The sequence below is a fragment of the Kogia breviceps genome, chromosome 12 (genome assembly GCF_026419965.1).
Source record: "Kogia breviceps isolate mKogBre1 chromosome 12, mKogBre1 haplotype 1, whole genome shotgun sequence".
Classification (NCBI taxonomy): Eukaryota; Metazoa; Chordata; class Mammalia; order Artiodactyla; family Physeteridae; genus Kogia; species Kogia breviceps.
This window is the reverse complement of record NC_081321.1, coordinates 38,193,086-38,210,346: the sequence shown is the minus strand read 5'-3', so window position 1 is coordinate 38,210,346 and position 17,261 is coordinate 38,193,086. Positions and strand designations below refer to the sequence as shown.

The following is a 17,261-nucleotide window of genomic DNA, read 5'->3' as shown; positions in this document are numbered from 1 at the left end:
TTTAACCCAATATATCCAAAATATGTTATTTTGGCATGTAATAAATCTGAAAATATTGTTAATGAGATATTTTACCTTCTCTTTAAAATATATGTATTTTACACTTACAACACAATTTGCATTAGTCATATTTCAAGTGCTCAAGTGTCACATTTGGCTAGTAGATATCATGTTAGACAGTATAAACATCCTGTTAAAAGGCAGAGATTGTCAGGTTAGGTTAAAAAATATCTACAGGAAACCTATTTTAAATATGAAGATACATATAGGTTAAAAGTAAAAGGATGGAAAAAATATACTGTGCCAACACTAAACAAAGGAAAGATGAAGTAACTATATTAATATCACACCAAGTAGATTTCAGAGCAAGTCATATTACCAGTGATAGACTTTTCATAATGGTAAAGGGGTAAGTTCATCAAGAGGATTAACAACCTAGATATGTACACACCTAACAGAACTTCAAAATAGATGAAGTAAAAACTGAGAAAATTGGAAGGGGAAATCGACAAATTTATAATTACTGTTGAAGATTTCAACACCTCTCTCTCAATAATTAACTGTTTCCAAGGAGAAGTTAAGTCTAAGTGATACTTGGTAAGAGAGGAAACATCTTGCCAAACATTAAGCCCAACTAGACAAACCTAGCACAGGGAGTAGGTTTTCCTTAGGAAATAAAAACTGCATAAGAAGGGAAAAAAATCAGACAAAATGAGATAAATTCGTTAAGTGAATATGATGGGGTCTGCGATATGCTATGCACTCTAACATGTGGAATAAAATGACCAGAATGGAAGTTATAGTGTTTCTAACATGACTCATGGGAAGATTCCACGTCATTATAGTTTACCTCTTTAAAGTGTTTCTTAGTAGAACTAGTCCTATTGATAAACCAGGGATTTATGTGAGGTCACAGGGAGAATAATTACAGTTGTCATGACTCCATGAAAATAGATGTTGCCTGCCTCTCTTTCTCTAAAACCTTGGCAGTAATTCTAATAATTTATTACTTGAATTCACATGTGAAAAAAACCCTGGACACAGTGAGGGATGCAGTAACATAGACCTTACTTGAAGTCTGCCTTCTTGGTTTCTATATTATTAGATTAGATCTTTTAGGAGTGAGTGACCTTCTGACTCATAATATTCAGGAGTTGTTGCTTGGTTAGTCTTTTGGGTTTTGTGGTTGACACGGATAAGTCTAATTTAAAATTCAGAATGAGGGAGACTTCCCCATTGGCGCAGTGGTTAAGAATCCACCTGCCATTGCAGGGGACATGGGTTCGAGCCCTGGTCCAGGAAGATCCCACATGCCACAGAGCAACTAAGCCTGCGTGCCACGACTACTGAGCCCGTGTGCCGCAACTACTGAAGCCCACGTGCCTAGAGCCTGTGCTCCACAACAAGAGAAGCCACTGCAAGTAGCCCCCACACAAGGAAGAGTAGCCCCCACTCAACACAACTAGAGAAAGCCTGTGCACAGCAGCAAAAACCCAACACAGCCAAAAATAAATACAATTAAATCTTTAAAAAAATAAAAATTCAGAATGAGTATGTAGAGGGGAAAATCTGGAGGGGTAAAATAGGAAAACAGCTTTTTTTCCCCCTGAAAGTTATCTTGGTCTCTGCTCAGGAACACTGTCATGCTCAGGACTTTTAGAACATTTATTTCCTAAGTCAATTACAAGGGTTCAGAGTGTGAAATTGGAAAGGGTTAAAGTCAGATTGTATTGTGAAATGTTTTACTTCTAAATGCATGAGAAAACAATAGTTTGGCTGGTTTACTGCGTGAGAAGGAGGATACAAATAGCAGTCATTTATGTCATTGTGGTAACATACAGGAAAAGGATTGAGTCCTTAGTTTGAAAACATGGTAGACTTTTCTTTTAAAGAGCTTTTTTCAGCTTCAACCTGGCAGCTCTTCAAATAAAATCACAAAGGAATAAGACTATAAACAACCATTCCACCCCCAGACAGGACTGCATAGACAAGTAGGCCCTCATGGCCAAAGCTGCAAAGGCAGCAGGAAGGGCAGCTCTTTAGGCACCGGGAGCTGCAGCAAGCAGAGGCAAGTGTGGGCCCCCAAAAGAGTGACAAGTGCAAGACAAACAGTAGGCACAGGGCTGACTTATTACTCTTAGCCCCCTATTCCAAAGGGAATTGAAGATCTTCTGAAGCTAAGAGAGTCCTGTGTGCAGAAAGGCTCTCACCGTGGAAGGGGAGGGACCCTTGTCTTCACAAAATACAAGCAAATGCTCTGACCATCATTGCTCCTCTTTCATCTTAAGCACTGTGATCCCTTCTCTCATTTCTTTTTCCTTTATCTTCAGCCCTCTGTGAGATGACGTGTAGGATTCTTTTTGTTCTCCTAACTCCTAGCTTGTTTTTTTGGTATGATTGTGTCTTGGCTGAACTACGGCAATTTTCCTCATTTGGATAGAGTAAGAGCTGAAAAACTGAGGAGAGAAACTCGGATCTAAATTCTGCCTCAGATGTCAGATTACATGTCCTCAGTTAATGGGAGGGAACATTGAAGCCACTAAACTCCCTCCTACTGAGATACAGTAGAAATGAAAAAGAACCCAAACCACTCCGTAGAGCTAATTAATGAGCTGACCTTGAAGGAAGCCATTTCCCTCTCAGTGTAGAAACCTTGGTTGGAGGCAGAACTGAAGCAGTGGAAGAGGGATTCTTAGTGTGGTGTCCTGATCACTAGGTCTCTGTTCCTGTTCAGCTGGCTTGGTCTTTAGCTTTATAGGTCCACTCTCTCAAAATAACAAAATGAAATAAGAAGCCAAACAACTCAGTCTGTGTACATCCAACTAAACTTAATTGGTTTCTGGCACTCTTTCCTCCTGAAAAATAGGATAGTCATGTGTAGCATGACACTCATTTATGTCATCCTTTTCACTTCAGGGTAACTATCCCGAAGGTGGTATACCTGTCTGATGGGGAGATATAGCTCCGTGGCTTTCATGTGCTTGGCTAGCCTTATCTCTCTCTGATTTCTTCCACTTCCATCCTAAGTCCTTGTTGCCTGTTGTAATATATAACTTGTCTGCCCCCATGGAGGGTTTGGCTTACAGTGACTGACAGGTTGTCTGCCTATTCACTTCATCCCCTGGATTGAGGTTTATTTAGCCTCATAGTATGGCTAATATTGTGGGATAGAATGCCGGAGGAATCAGTCCCTTCTTCTCTCACTAGAGGATGTAGATTATAGCTGTGAAATCTGTGCTTGCTGAGCAGATCCTCCTGCATTCCTGGCTGCCTTCACAAGCCGAGAAGCATCTTTTAGCACCACTATCTTCCGGGGCAGGGTTAGATTAAAAACCTGGATTGGAGCTTACCCTTCCCCCTCCCCATATCCTCAAGTCCATGCTCTAGTAGGTCTGTGTTTTATTCCCATCCTACCGCTAATCTCTTCATGACATTTTTTTTCTTAGATTCCATATATATGTGTTAGCATACGGTATTTGTTTCTCTCCTTCTGACTTACTTCACTCTGTATGACAGACTCCAGGTCTATCCACCTCATTACAAATAACTCAGTTTCATTTCTTTTTATGGCTGAGTAATATTCCATTGTATATATGTGCCACATCTTCTTTATCCATTCATCTTTTGATGGACACTTAGGTTGCTTCCATGTCCTGGCTATCGTAAATAGAGCTGCAATAAACATTTTGGTAGATGACTCTTTGAATTATGGTTTTCTCAGGGTATATGCCTAGTAGTGGGATTGCAGGGTCATATGGTAGTTCTATTTGTAGTTTTTTAAGGAACCTCCATATGTTCTCCATAGTGGCTGTATCAGTGGCAGGGACATATACACACTACCAAATGTAAATTAGATAGCTAGTGGGAAGCTGCTGCATAGCACAGGGAGTTCACCTCTGTGCTTTGTGACCACCTAGAGGGGTGGAATAGAGAGGGTGGGAGGGAGGGTGACGCAAGAGGGAAGAGATATGGGAACATATGTATATGTATAACTGATTCACTTTGTTGTAAAGGAGAAACTAACACACTATTGTAAAACAGTTATACTACAATAAAGATGTTAAAAAAAAAAAAAACCTGGATTGGAGAAATCTGTGATCCTAATTGTGTCTTAATTCATTATCATTATTTTAAATAACTGAGCTCCATTTACCTATTGGGCATCACTCAGCAGAGAATTAACCGCAGCCTGAGTCCTCTGTGCCTGTTGTTCCGTCTTCAGAGATGCAGGAAGAACAGTGTCTTTCTTCAGTCCTGGCTCTCCCTCCCACTACCCTCAGAGCTCTGCTTCATGGTGAATGTGGTTTCCCTGCAACTGCTTAGGCATCCTCATCTATAGGCCCTTTCTCTGGTCTAGACCATGCTCCGGTGTGTTCCTGGCAGTGTTCCCTGCTGCCTCCCCAGTATGTAGTTGCCTACTATTGGGCAGTAGCTCACCGCTCTGGCATTCTAGTGTGTAAATATTTGTCAAAGGACGGGGGTGTTTTCCCATTCCCCAAAAAGCATTCTGAAAAATGTGCCTGTTTTCTTAGTCATATTTCCAAGCTTTGGATCAGTTAGCCCATTCATTCCTTGCAGTTGACAGACACTGGCCTGACCTCAGCTGGCCACATAAAGTAAGTATGCAGTAACTTCCGGCACAGTAACTTTCAAGCTTTGGTACCAAGGAGTCCTGGACTTAAAGGAACCATGGATGACATAGTCATTGTTAAGAACACATGGTTTCATTAACATATCTCCTGTATCAAGCATTTTAATTTCTTTCACTTGTACTTGATATTGAAGGCATAAATGGAATCAACAAAAATGAGGCAGCTAACCATATAGATTCTACGGGAGAACTTTACTCTTCATGTTTGTCATTTTACTTTCAGGTCTCATGTAATGTAGGTTATACTATATCCATGCCTGCCTCTATAAAGGTGACATTGCTGAGCTACTACCAGTTTAGAGATGTTTTTCCAATATAGTTGATGGTTTATTCTGTCACTCAGTTCTACTTGAGGCCAAAACAGTTTGCTTCTGCTAGGTGGCTTGTTAGGCTGAAAATGCAATCCTTAGTCATGGAGCAGAATTTTCTATCTTTGTGCAGAATCAGGAGACCTACACAGAAGGATTGAACTACTGATCTTAGCTTTATTAACACTAGACTCTGGGGCTTCCCTGGTGGCGCAGTGGTTGAGAGTCTGCCTGCCGATGCAGGGGACACGGGTTCGTGCCCCGGTCCAGGAAGATCCCACATACCGTGGAGCGGCTGGGCCTGTGAGCCTTGGCCGCTGAGCCTGCGTGTCCAGAGCCTGTGCTCCTCAGTGGGAGAGGCCACAACAGTGAGAGGCCCGTGTACCACAAAAAACAAAACAAAAAACAAAAAAACACTAGACTCTGAGCTCTGGATTTATTTAAATTACTCGCACAGTCCCGATAGATTAAAGGAACTGCTAGTGTGTACTTCATTAAACTGCTTGTACTCCTTCCTTTCCTTTTCTCTGAGTCTCACCTTGTACCACCCCTTCCTCCTCATTTTCCAGTTTTTTTAACCTGATCTTCAGTCTTCTACAAGTCTGGCCAGCATCTTCCCATATGTATCCAGAACCATATATATACACGTGTGTGTGTGTGTGTGTGTGTGTGTGTGTGTGTATACACACACACACACACACACACACATCAGCTTTGTCTGTTTTTACTGTTTATAACCACCTCAACACCTTCCTCCCTTCTAGTCAGAATTTGATATAGGGACATGAGGCTGTTGGGTGTTGAAGTCATAATTGAATTGATTAGGAAACTAACCTATGCTGTGCAATATAGCAACTGTGTTTCCTTCTTACAACACAACTATTTTGAAAGGCTGGAGTATCTATTTTAATACATATACTTTCTTCCCACAGATCATCAATTTCTACATGAATATGCTTATGGAGCGAAGTAAAGAGAAGGGATTGCCAAGTGTGCATGCATTTAATACCTTTTTTTTCACTAAGTTAAAAACGGCTGGTTATCAAGCAGTGAAACGTTGGACAAAGAAAGTGGATGTCTTTTCTGTTGACATTCTTTTGGTGCCCATTCACCTGGGAGTGCACTGGTGTCTTGCTGTGAGTGCCTCTTTTATTACTGATAAAATTTAAAAGAAATCTATGTAATTATAGAATACACAGAGAGTAGTGAATATTGTACATTTTCACTAGATGACTGAGAGAAAAAGTAGCATTTAGTTGTCTAAAAATTGGATAGATCAGTGAACTCCCTGTCAAGAGTGGGAGATACTTAGACTTTGAAGAAAGCTGTGGAGTTTTCCTTTTCTGGAAATATTTTAAAAGGGAGTTATAAGTCAAAGCAGGCTAAAGGCAAGGCATGGTGAGTAAAAGTGACTTCTTAATGATGCTGCCAACTCAGATTCTATGACTGTAATTTTCTGCCTAATCATGACTTGTCTTGTTGCATACTTGGTAGTTTAATATTTTTTATGACTCTGAGAACATGGATATATGAGCTTAATATATTAATAAAAGTATGAAAAGTATTTCACAGTCTGTTTTGAATTACATTTGAAAAGCATAAGCCAAAAGAAAATTCTCCAAGTAAAGAAACAAAACCTAGACTCTTTTACCATCTTTCAGAAAATGTATGGAGATTATCTCACTGAACTTACGTTCTCTGAAGAGCATGTTGTGTCTTCACTGTTACCCACAGTGCAGATGGAGAACCTGAATACTAGAAAAAGGTTTCAGGGCAATTACTGGAGCCACCAGTCAATCAGCCCTCATCGTAGTTCTGAGTAAATAATCCCCCTGTTCTTCTCTCCTCTGCAGATTAAGCATGGTATAATGCTAAGCATCCATCAAACTTGTCATGATATCATAGGAAATCTGGCAGAAGTTTCCAAATTCCAGGGAAGGGAAAAGCTGAGAAACCAGTTTTCTTCACTTCATAAACACAGATTTTTTTTTTTTTTAAATTCCCAGGTTGTAGACTTTAGAAAGAAGAATATTACCTATTACGACTCCATGGGTGGGATAAACAATGAAGCCTGCAGGATCCTCTTGTAAGTAGGGAGTTGAGGACAAAGAGTTTGATGTTGGGTATATGTTATGTTTTTCCAGTTATTGAACTTAGTTCTCTGATCCCTTCAGTGTAGTGATTAATAAAGGAAATCTTTATCTTGAGTAAGAATGGATATTTTCCATCTAAGTAAGTAAAGTTTAATAATAATATAATACCAAAAATACTCCCTAATGGGGATAATTACTGTCTCAGTGCTCTAAATATAGAGTGGATATATACATATAGATATAGAAACTACTTAGAAATCATCTACTCCAACCTCCTAATTTTTCAGATGAAGAAACTAAGACTCACAGAGGTGACTTAGATTTGCTCAGGTCCTACTAGTTAGTGGGTCGACTGGGAACCAGAATGCAAATCTCTTTATATCCCATCTGTTTCTCTTTCCAAAATGTCTATTCCTCACTCTACCATTTTGGCAGCCAGGAGGGGGCTGGGTTCCAGAATGGTGAGCAGTTCACACTTAAAAGTGCTATATATGAGGTATGCACTCAACAAATTGTTGATTTGGATTGAATTTGCACACAGGAGAATCAAGACTATAAATAAATAAATACCTCAGTATTGCTGGAGAAACATTTTTCTTCCATTAGATTGAGTTCTGTAGGCCCATATAAGCCAAGGAAAAGAATCAAAACTTGTTCCTCAGGACGGACAGTAGGTAGAAGGAGCCTGAGTATCAAAGGCAGATGTCATCCTTCTCTGGGGTTGACAGGGCAGGCCTGAACTGTGGGACCTCCAAAGGAAACTTAGCAGTCCAAAGATTCCCTGCCCAGTAGAATATACTGTTTTCCTTAGACGCGCGGAAGAAAACTCTTCCTAAGGATTGTCTGCCCCATTCTTTCAGTGGCAGCACTGCTCCCCAAGCTCATCTCATTCTCTCCCAATACCTTTAGGCAATACCTGAAGCAGGAAAGCATTGACAAGAAAAGGAAAGAGTTTGACACCAATGGCTGGCAACTCTGCAGCAAGAAAAGCCAGGTACATTTCTTCTTGATGAGATGGAAATTCTGAGACTAGGGTATTGGAAAGAAAAGGATTTTACTGCTTGGTCCCCAGAGACCTTCTGTGTTAGTGTCTAGCCTTACCTCAGCTTAGTCATTTGGTTCCTTGGGGAAGATAGAGTAAGCTAGCTGTGGGAAACTAGTAATGTGTTTCTTATGAAGAACTAGGTTTTATACATGCCCAGCTATTTTGCTAAACTTTCATCTGTGGGAAATGTTTGCAGATTGTTTGGCCCTTGTGGGAGGAGCCAGCTTTTACACCTTTGGGTGTTCATGGAAATCTAAGATAGTCTCCTGTGTGATTAATATGAAATACACAGGCTGGACTGAGATGCTGAATTATTTTCTCTGAGCCTCTGTTGTTCTGAGTGGGGGACCAGGGTCATCTCTTCAGAATTCAGGGAAACCTGTAAAATTTATATCCTTTGGCTCTTATTTATAATCAAATAAGAAATAAGGAAGCTTGGAAAGATGTCACTTTTTAATTGTTTTTGGCCTTTCAGGAAATTCCACAGCAGATGAATGGAAGCGACTGTGGCATGTTTGCCTGCAAATACGCTGACTGCATTACCAAAGACAGACCAATCAACTTCACACAGGTGAGCCAAGCCTTCAGGAGGGAGCTCTATGACCACCCTGTCTGCAGGCTGCCAGATAGATGTTTTTCCCTCCACTTGCTCCACTTAGGGGGCTCTACTTCAGCTTGTGGCTCATAACATGGGTGGTTACTGCCTGTACCGCATCACAAGGAAAAGGGTAGTGATAGGCCACATCCTGGGTTACCATATATCACATATTGCGATGTATGGGCAGAGCCTCCTTCTCCGCCCATCTCTCCCACCTACCTCAAATCCTGTAAGAAGCAGAGAACTGGGACCAGAGCAAGTTTCCTATAGTTTCCCTTTATTTGGATAGCAGTTAAGTTTTGGAACAGGCCACACCTTGATCTAGTGTAATTTGTTATGCTTCCCTCTTCCCCTGCCCCTTGCTTGATGCAGCTAGTCAGTCTTCTTATAGTTTGTGATTGTTTATTTCTGTCCATGTGGTCCTTCGGAGACCAAAGTGGATTGAAACTAGAGATTAGGGGTTATTCTGTATCCTCCACTTAACTCTTTACCTCTGTTTAAATCAATGGCTTTACCAGATTTTTCCACCATAGCCCTTGGGTGGAGCTCACTCTTGCAATTCCTATAACTCCTCCTGTAAAAAGTGAGTTTTTGATTTTCAAGGGTCGGATCTCATATCCTCTTTTTTTTTTTTTTTTTTGTGGTACGTGGGCCTCTCACTGTTGTGGCCTCTCCCGTTGCGGAGCACAGGCTCCGGACGCGCAGGCTCAGTGGCCATGGTTCATGGGCCCAGCCACTCCGCAGCATGTGGGATCTTCCCAGACCGGGGCACGAACCCGTGTCCCCTGCATCGGCAGGCGGATTCTCAACCACTGCGCCACCAGGGAAGCCCCTCATATCCTCTTAAAAGTTTAACATAGAGGACTTGATAGACACCGTTCTCAAAATTCTTGGAGACATTTGGGTGCACCCTGGGGACTCCTGGCAATGCCCAACAAAACATTTAAGGTTACAACAATGGAAAATAGCAATAGAGATAGTAATAGAAAAAAGCAATAGAAAGAAAAAAAAATCACATGTGATGAAGAATGAGCCATTTGAAAGATCAGAAATTCAGCTGAGATTATTTTAGTTGAAAACCTCAAGACGGAAAAGAGTGTTAGGTCTGCATACAAGAAATGAAAATAAGGGTGTCTCTCTGTGTCACTACAGCAACACATGCCCTACTTCCGGAAGCGGATGGTCTGGGAAATCCTCCACCGAAAGCTCTTGTAAAGACTGTCTCAATTAGCAGACGTGGACTTGTGGGAGACCAGCTCTTTGTTGTCTACGGCCAGAGACCTTGGAAACAGCTGCTCCCAACCCTCTGTTCTTGTAAAGTCCTTGATCCTGGACCAGGCCCTGGAGAGATGCACTCACAAGCACATCTGCCTTTCCTTTTGTATCTCAGATACTATTTTTGCAAAGAAACTTTGGTGCTGTGAAAGGGGTGAGGGACATCCCTAAGATGAAGAGAGAGACTGCTTTTCACTTCTTCAGTTCTGCCATCTTATTTTCAAAGGGCTCCAGCCTAACTCAGTCTCTAATTAGGGGCCTGAGAGAAGCTTGGAAAGACTCTTGATTTCATGTAAACTCTTGTTTAGGCCTTACTAAGAGGTAGGAAAGGGCATGGGCAAAAAGGTAGGGATGAAAACCACCAGCATATACACGCACACATACATACACACAGGATTTTCAAGATATGTCACTAGGAAAGTGACTGTAAACTGGACTTTGGGGCACCTGTGTAATTCCCTCCTCCAGGACTTTTCCTATTTATATGACCCTTTGTGAAATCCGTCTGCTTCTGTACAAGGCTGTTTTATCATCTGTAGCTTCTTCCTCTCCTGAGGCACAACACGTGAGCCCTGGATGGACCCCAAAGTCCCAAGCAGTCCTTTCCTTAAAAGCAGAGGCTTGCATGTGCTCACAACACATGATATGGGGAAGACCCACCCAGGGAGCAGTTTAGTGGAGCGACAAGGCACCACTTTTACTGCTACCTACTTCTGACCAAGAAGAAGGACCTCAGTCTTTAGCATAAAATTCCAGCATTGGATGAATGCAGGTCTAGTTTGGTCTGTGGCTAGCTAGTTTAAATATGTTTCTAACCACAGAGAATTTAATATATATATATATTTCACAGGGATTTTTTTTTTTGAAGGCTGAATGTGTTCACCATTTTAGCCTGTAGGTTTATTACCATTTTCCAAATTTAGCTCCAGCACGCACAGATCCCAGCCCCTATGTGTAGGGTGTTTGTGGACTTCCTAACAGAATATTTTGATTCCTGGATGAATTTTGGCTTAGGGGTAGAGGTTACAGAGGGAGGCGAGATTTTCAACTGGAAAACGGGTGGAATTTGGACTGATCAACTTGAGATTGAAAAACTGCTATTCCTTTTGTTCTTTGTGGCATCTCCCCACCCTCTGAGCGCTCCTCAGGCTAGATAGTGAAATGATCCAATGCCAGTGTCATTTTGTACTTAAGTTCCAAAATAGGAACATTTTATACTTTTTTCTGTATTGTAATAGGTAGTTTTGTATGAAATCTTTTCTTCTCTTCCCATGTACCTCATCCTTTCCAACATTGTGCTTTCTCCCTGGGCTTATTTGAAAATTTTACTCTGTTTTATATCAAGCTTGTTTAGTACATTTTTCTATGTGTTACCACAGGTTAAAATTTGAAAAGAAAACTATTTTTTTTAAATATTCCATTGTTAACTGAATGTTACTGTTTTCCACTCCAGCAACTAGATGTCCTACCTTTTTCATACTGCCTGCCTTTGGGGGGAAGACCACCTTTTGTTTGTTTTCTTTTTTTTCCTTCTTTCTTTCTTGCCTGTTTTGTTTTGTTTTGGTTTGTTTTTTGTTTTGTTTTGTTTTGGGTTTTTTTGGTGTTTTCTATAGGAAATAAATAGCTTTCTATATGTGAGTTCCTGGGACTTTCACATTCTCGTTTAGAGAACTATGGCACGCAGGCTCATTGTGGGACTCCTGAACATTGATTCTTGGTACTTAATGTATTTAAGTGACAACTTGAAAGGTGACAATATGGTGTAGATTTTGGACCATGAATCAAAAAGACCTGAGTTTTTCAGGCACTCTTGCTATTGTCTGGGGGACTCAAAACAAGATACTTCTTTGTATTTATTGTTTGTCCATTTAGATAACATCTGTCTTACCTTCCTCACAGACTTTTTGTACAGACCAAAGCAACAAATATTTATTACCATGTACAGCAGAAAATGAAACATGCAACAAAAGCACTTTGAAAAATATACAAGGAATTGTTAAGCCCGTCTGAATTTGGCCCCACTTTCTGACCAGTGCAGTTTTGTACAAGGTGAAGTTAGTGATCCTGAGATGCCCTGCATGAGTGGGCCAGGCTGAGACACAGGTTGTGGTCCAGGGTGGGAACCAAGTAGACTTAACGTAGTGGGGGCCTTCTTTCCAGAGAGCTGCCCAAGAAGATCAGGACTAGCATCTGGAAACTTTCTTCTTCATTTAAGGGCGGACCTTGATGACGGGGGGAAAAAATACGACGTTCCTGTATTCCATGGCCAAGGGCATGTTACCAATGTCTTGTTTAACCTGCTTTAAACTAAAGCCTATTGCTTTCCTTTTCTCCGATCTTCCCCTCTCCTCTGTGTCCAGTGCTCATAATTACCTGCCTCTCCTAAAAAAGGGAACACTTGATGGTGATAAGCTCTAGTTGCCAGATATGAAGCCTTCAGCAGAAACCAGTCTCAACAATCACTCCTGGACCCTGTACAGAGAAAATCAGACCATTCCTGCCCATTTGAGGATAGATGGTGTGAGGCACAGAGGCTAGTTCCATCCCATTTGTCACCTGGGACCCACCGTTGCTCCTGGGAGCCCTGTTTAGGGTTGAATGTAAGCGCTTTTCCCTCATCTGGCCTGGAGACTGTGTAAACTGACTCCTCTGTATATGAGGTGCTACATATTTCTCTGTGGTATCAACTTCTCTCTTATTTTGCCCTTGTAATTGTGCTAGCGTCTTCTACCCACTGCCCCTAGCAAGATTAGCCCCAAAGTTTTAGTATTCTGGAATAGAAACAGGTTGCCTGGAAAAGCACTGCCAGCAGCCATATTCCATAGTCTGTCCATCGCCACCTGGTTCTATGTGGCCCATAAAAGGCTCTAGTGGGTAGAGAGGGAGGGTTCACTTCACAGCCCCAATGTTTTTAATGTTTCAGCTTCTGGTCCTTCTCCTGTGCCATCCCTCCAGCTCTCAAATATGTCTTAACCCAGAGTAAGAGAGACAACTGACACTCAACCTTTGTCTTCTCCCTTGTTCCACCTGGATGGGCCAGGGGGGTTGGGGTAGGGTGGAATATGATGCTTTCATCCTGGGAGCTCACATACCCAAGAGAGTCAGGAAAGGACATGTAACGCTATCAGGCCCTGTTGTTGACTCAGACTACATGCTGAGCTCCTGGCAAAGTGGCCATATTTCCCTACCCAGGAGCAATCTGTCCACAGCTTCAAATTCATCCTAAAATTTGGGAAGGGACAAGTAAGACTCAACCCAACAGCTTTCCAAATAGCCCAGGCCTTATTTCACCTGTGCTGAATCCTAATATGTGTCTGTTAAGAGCCCATGATTCCTATTCCCAGCTTTGGAGGTGGGGAGTGACATAACATAAGGGTAAATGGGGTTATGCTGGTCACCACTAAGAAAAGAGTACTTAGACATGCATCCCCTGTGCGAGAGAAATAGGAAACTAGGAGACTTTTAGCTACAAGATAAACCTCGAGGAAACGTTAGTGCAGGCTGCCTCTCTGGCCTGTCAGGGAGAGGGTGGGGAGAGTTCCAGTTGGGAGTGGTTGAACGAGATATCCAGGGTCTGGTCAAAGTCTAAGATTCTGAAATGTTATTGAGGGTCATAATGCTGCTTGGAATAGAAATTGGTCAAGGTAGAGATTCAAAGTCAAGTTTAAGGCCAGTGTTAACACTGGCTTGATCTTAGAGTTAAGGCCCCAGGTCAGTCTTTCCTAATGGAACAGATCATAGCTGCTGACTTTTCTCCATTCTAAACTGAGGAGTAACCATCATCAACAGCTTGACTTCTGGAGATTGTCCTTCCATCCTTCACAGAACTTTAGTGCTGGGAAAGGAAATTTGTCGGGGAGAGGCACACAAGGAGCCCAGAGTCTTCAACCTCCTGGGCACCCCTCATCCGATTTACTCTTACTGCTTTCACGTATACACAGCGTGCGCACACCCAAATCTCACCTCCTTGAAGCCTTCCCTGATTACGTTAAAATCTCTCATCTGGACATCTGCAGCGCTTAGAAAATAATACAACTCCACATGGCATATGAATTGTAATCTGTCCTTTACATCAAGAATGGACTGAAACCTGTGTTGCCAGTGAAGGCAGGTGAATGATGTGGTGCTTTTTTTCCAGGCCACGAGTGCAAGCTGCTTCTCTCTGGCCTGCTAGGGAGGAGTAGGGGTAACTGACTAAACATTTACTTAACCAACATTGCAGGAGTCCCGGGTAGAAGGTCCACTCACATCAGCTTGCAGTGAGGCTGCACCTCCTTTGTGGCCCTAAACCTAATGCCTCACTCTGCCCTTAACAAAAGCCCCTTCCTCAGCAGTTTGGCATGTCCTTCAGGGGTTTCAGTCTCTATGCAAGGGACCTAATCAAAGTATTTTTCCCTAACCACACACCTTTCTATTATATACAGTTTTCTTTATGTTTTTTTAAAATTTCCAGTGATGTACATCCATTATGGATTGTGGGTCCCCTTCTGTCTGCCTTGTCCTTTAAATGGACTGTTTTACATGCTGCCTGTGTCTTGTCTATTAGCCAGAGCTAAGCTCCTGGAGGGCATTTTCCTCATCCAATACTTCTGGGGAGCCCCTTATGCTAGGTGTTTAATAAGCCTGTGTTTAAGCATTGGGCTTGGGGGTCCTGGAGGGTGGAGTGAAGAGATGGTTTGACCACCTGGTGCAAATGGTTTGACCATTTGGTGGAAATAAAAGCCACCCATCCTCAAAGACCTTAGAGTCTAACTCATGTAGGAGGCCAGGCAGATACCAAGCAATGGACCTTATCAAGAAGGCAGACTCATAGGCATATGGTCCAGTTTGAAGCTGGGTATGGATGATGGAGAGGCAGAGGTGGAGATGAGTCAAGGATGATGTTGCCTTTATCTGACTATCTATGTGTGACTCTCTCCCTAGTTTTTAAAAGTTGATTTATTTTAAAATAAATTCTGTGGATTTTGCTTTCTTGCTTTGACTTGGAAACTCCCTGGTAAAAAAAGGACTCAATGGTGTTTGTCTCTCTGACTGTCTCTCTGTCTCTTTGACTGTTTGTTCTGTCTCTGTCTGTGTCTGTGTCTCCTGATCCAAGCTGGACCAGTGATTGGATCCTCAGTGTGGTCTGGATTCCGGAGTCCACGCCTTAACCAGGAGTCTGAATACTGTTCATTCATTCATTTCATTCCACATACCTGGAATTGAAGTTTGAAACACAAATAACATGCAAATCTGTGGCTCCTTGGCACTTTTTAAAACCAGACCTGTCTGTGGAGCCAGCCAGAGAGCCCTCCTGAGCCAAACACACCAGGCAGGGCTTCCAACCCACCCTGGATACCTAACAGCATCCCTTGTCTCCTTGCCCCCTCCCACACCCCTTTCTCCTCACCATCTAACCTCCAGGAAGTGCTTCCGCTGGTCTACCTGTAAAACTCACACTCCAAAGAGTAAAACAAGAAAGCACCAACTTCGGACAAATCTTCCACTATTCTGGTGAAACAGTTTTATCTGTGTTGAGTTAGAAGAGTTGCTTGTCATCTCCAGGACATTCTTTTTTTAAAAATAAATTTATTTATTTATTTTTGGCTGCTACTCTTCGTTGCGGTGTGCGGGCTTCTCATTGCGGTGGCTTCTGCTGTTGCAGAGCACAGGCTCTAGGTGCATGGGCTTCGGTAGTTGTGGCACGCGGCCTCTAGAACGCAGGCTCAGTTGCTCCGCGGCATGTGGGATCTTCCCGGACCAGGGCTCGAACCCGTGTCCCCTGCATTGGCAGGTGGATTCTTAACCACTGCGCCACCAGGGAAGTCCCTCCAGGACATTTCTTGAGTTCTAACATTTTTCTGACACAGTTAAGATTTTTCAGCCCTTTGAAAATGGTTGGCGTGAGGAGGGAAACCTTCAAGCCACTCTTGTTTTCTGATTTCCCAGTGTGGTTAAAGATAGCTGACGATTGCCTGGGTCTACAGATGGGGAGAAGATTCCATCTCATTGGGGACCTGGACCCAATCGTGAGTCAGAATCAGCCTCTACCCCGAGGTGGCTGGGTTGGTCCTGGGCCCCGCAGAAATTTACAAAGGGAAGGGGGGGTGGGATTCACGTTCCTTAAGGAATTCGTGTTCCAGATGCGCTTTTTATTCTTTTTCAGATCCTTTTCCATTATAGTTTATTACAAGATATTGTATATATAGTTCCCTGTGCTAGATAGTAGGACCTTGTTGTTCATCTATTTTATATATAGTGTTTGTACCAGATGCTCTTCTGAAACCCAGGAAAGAAAGTTTGCTTCCTTGTACACCTGAGCTCCGTTTCCCGTCAGCCTACCACCGGCCAATTACCTATGCCTACACGGGCCCACGAGGCCCTGCACGGTGGCTCACCACCTTTCCAACAGCTTTCCCTATCACTCTGCCCCGGCTCCTTGGTCTCGGCCGCACAGGCCTGCTTGGTGTTTGTCTAACAAACCCACCTTGCTTCTGCCTCATGGTCATTCTACTTGCAGCTTCCTGTGGCTGGAGGGCTTTCCCCCAGACACTCTCCCCCCGACTCACTCCCTCACCTCTGTCATTCCCACACCCCAGTTCTCACACTCCCTAGCTCCCTTCATGTTTTCTCTGTAGCATTTCATATCTATTATTTACTCATTTGCTTTGTCGGTCTCTTGCTAAAATGTTTGTTCTGTTTATGCTGCATCCCAGGTGCCTAGAACAACGGAAGGAGAGAATTGTTGAAGGAGTGAACGAATTACAGTTATTCAGCATGTCTGAGCAGTGCCTACCTTCCGTATTGAGAGCCTCCACCCTATCAAGTCCTCACTCACTTCCTCATATATGGTTGACAGGGCAGCCTCCCCCAGGGCCTCTGGCTTCACATTCATCATCCACTGAGCACTTAGAGCTGTCTTCTTCTAATAATAATAATAAGACCAAGCATTTATTGAGGCCCTGGCCCCAGCTTTATGTGCCAAATCTTTATATACATTACCTCATTTAATCCTTACAAGTGTATGAGGTAGGTACTTTATCCCCATTTCTCAGATGAGAAAACGAGGAGCATAGAGATTGCATAAGTTGCCCAAATTCTCACAGATTGTCAGGGAGAGAAACAGAGACTCCAAGCCAAGAGCCCGTGTCCCCGAAGCCTGTGGCCTGCTACTTCACACAGCCAGCCCTGCTCCGTCTCACTCAGCAGGGGTCACGGGACTCCACCAGCATGAAGCCAGTGAGAGCGTTCCACGAGGTCCGCAAAGGCCAAGCCTCCCTCTTTTCCCTCATGAGTAGCATTGAGGCCCTTA

At 42.9% G+C, this 17,261-nt stretch overlaps 2 protein-coding genes across 5 annotated transcripts in view; one reads left to right on the top strand and one right to left on the bottom strand.

Moving 5' to 3' along the window:
- SENP1 (SUMO specific peptidase 1) overlaps positions 1-15,960 on the top strand; it is a 62,590-nt gene extending 46,630 nt beyond the window's left edge. For 3 of the 4 annotated variants that reach the window (XM_067009183.1, XM_059080410.2, XM_059080409.2), the window contains 5 exons: positions 5,892-6,095; positions 6,966-7,045; positions 7,962-8,046; positions 8,573-8,668; positions 9,848-11,385. In XM_067009183.1, coding sequence (XP_066865284.1) covers positions 5,892-6,095; positions 6,966-7,045; positions 7,962-8,046; positions 8,573-8,668; positions 9,848-9,910 — 528 coding nt within the window. In that variant the 3' untranslated portion in view covers positions 9,911-11,385. Of the gene's footprint in view, positions 1-5,891; positions 6,096-6,965; positions 7,046-7,961; positions 8,047-8,572; positions 8,669-9,847; positions 11,386-15,898 lie in introns of those variants that run through there. The other variant, XM_067009182.1, reaches the window with a different exon arrangement.
- The window catches only part of PFKM (phosphofructokinase, muscle), a 478,771-nt gene that overhangs the window by 88,684 nt on the left and 372,826 nt on the right, over positions 1-17,261 (bottom strand). The gene's annotated exons all lie outside the window — the stretch shown is intronic.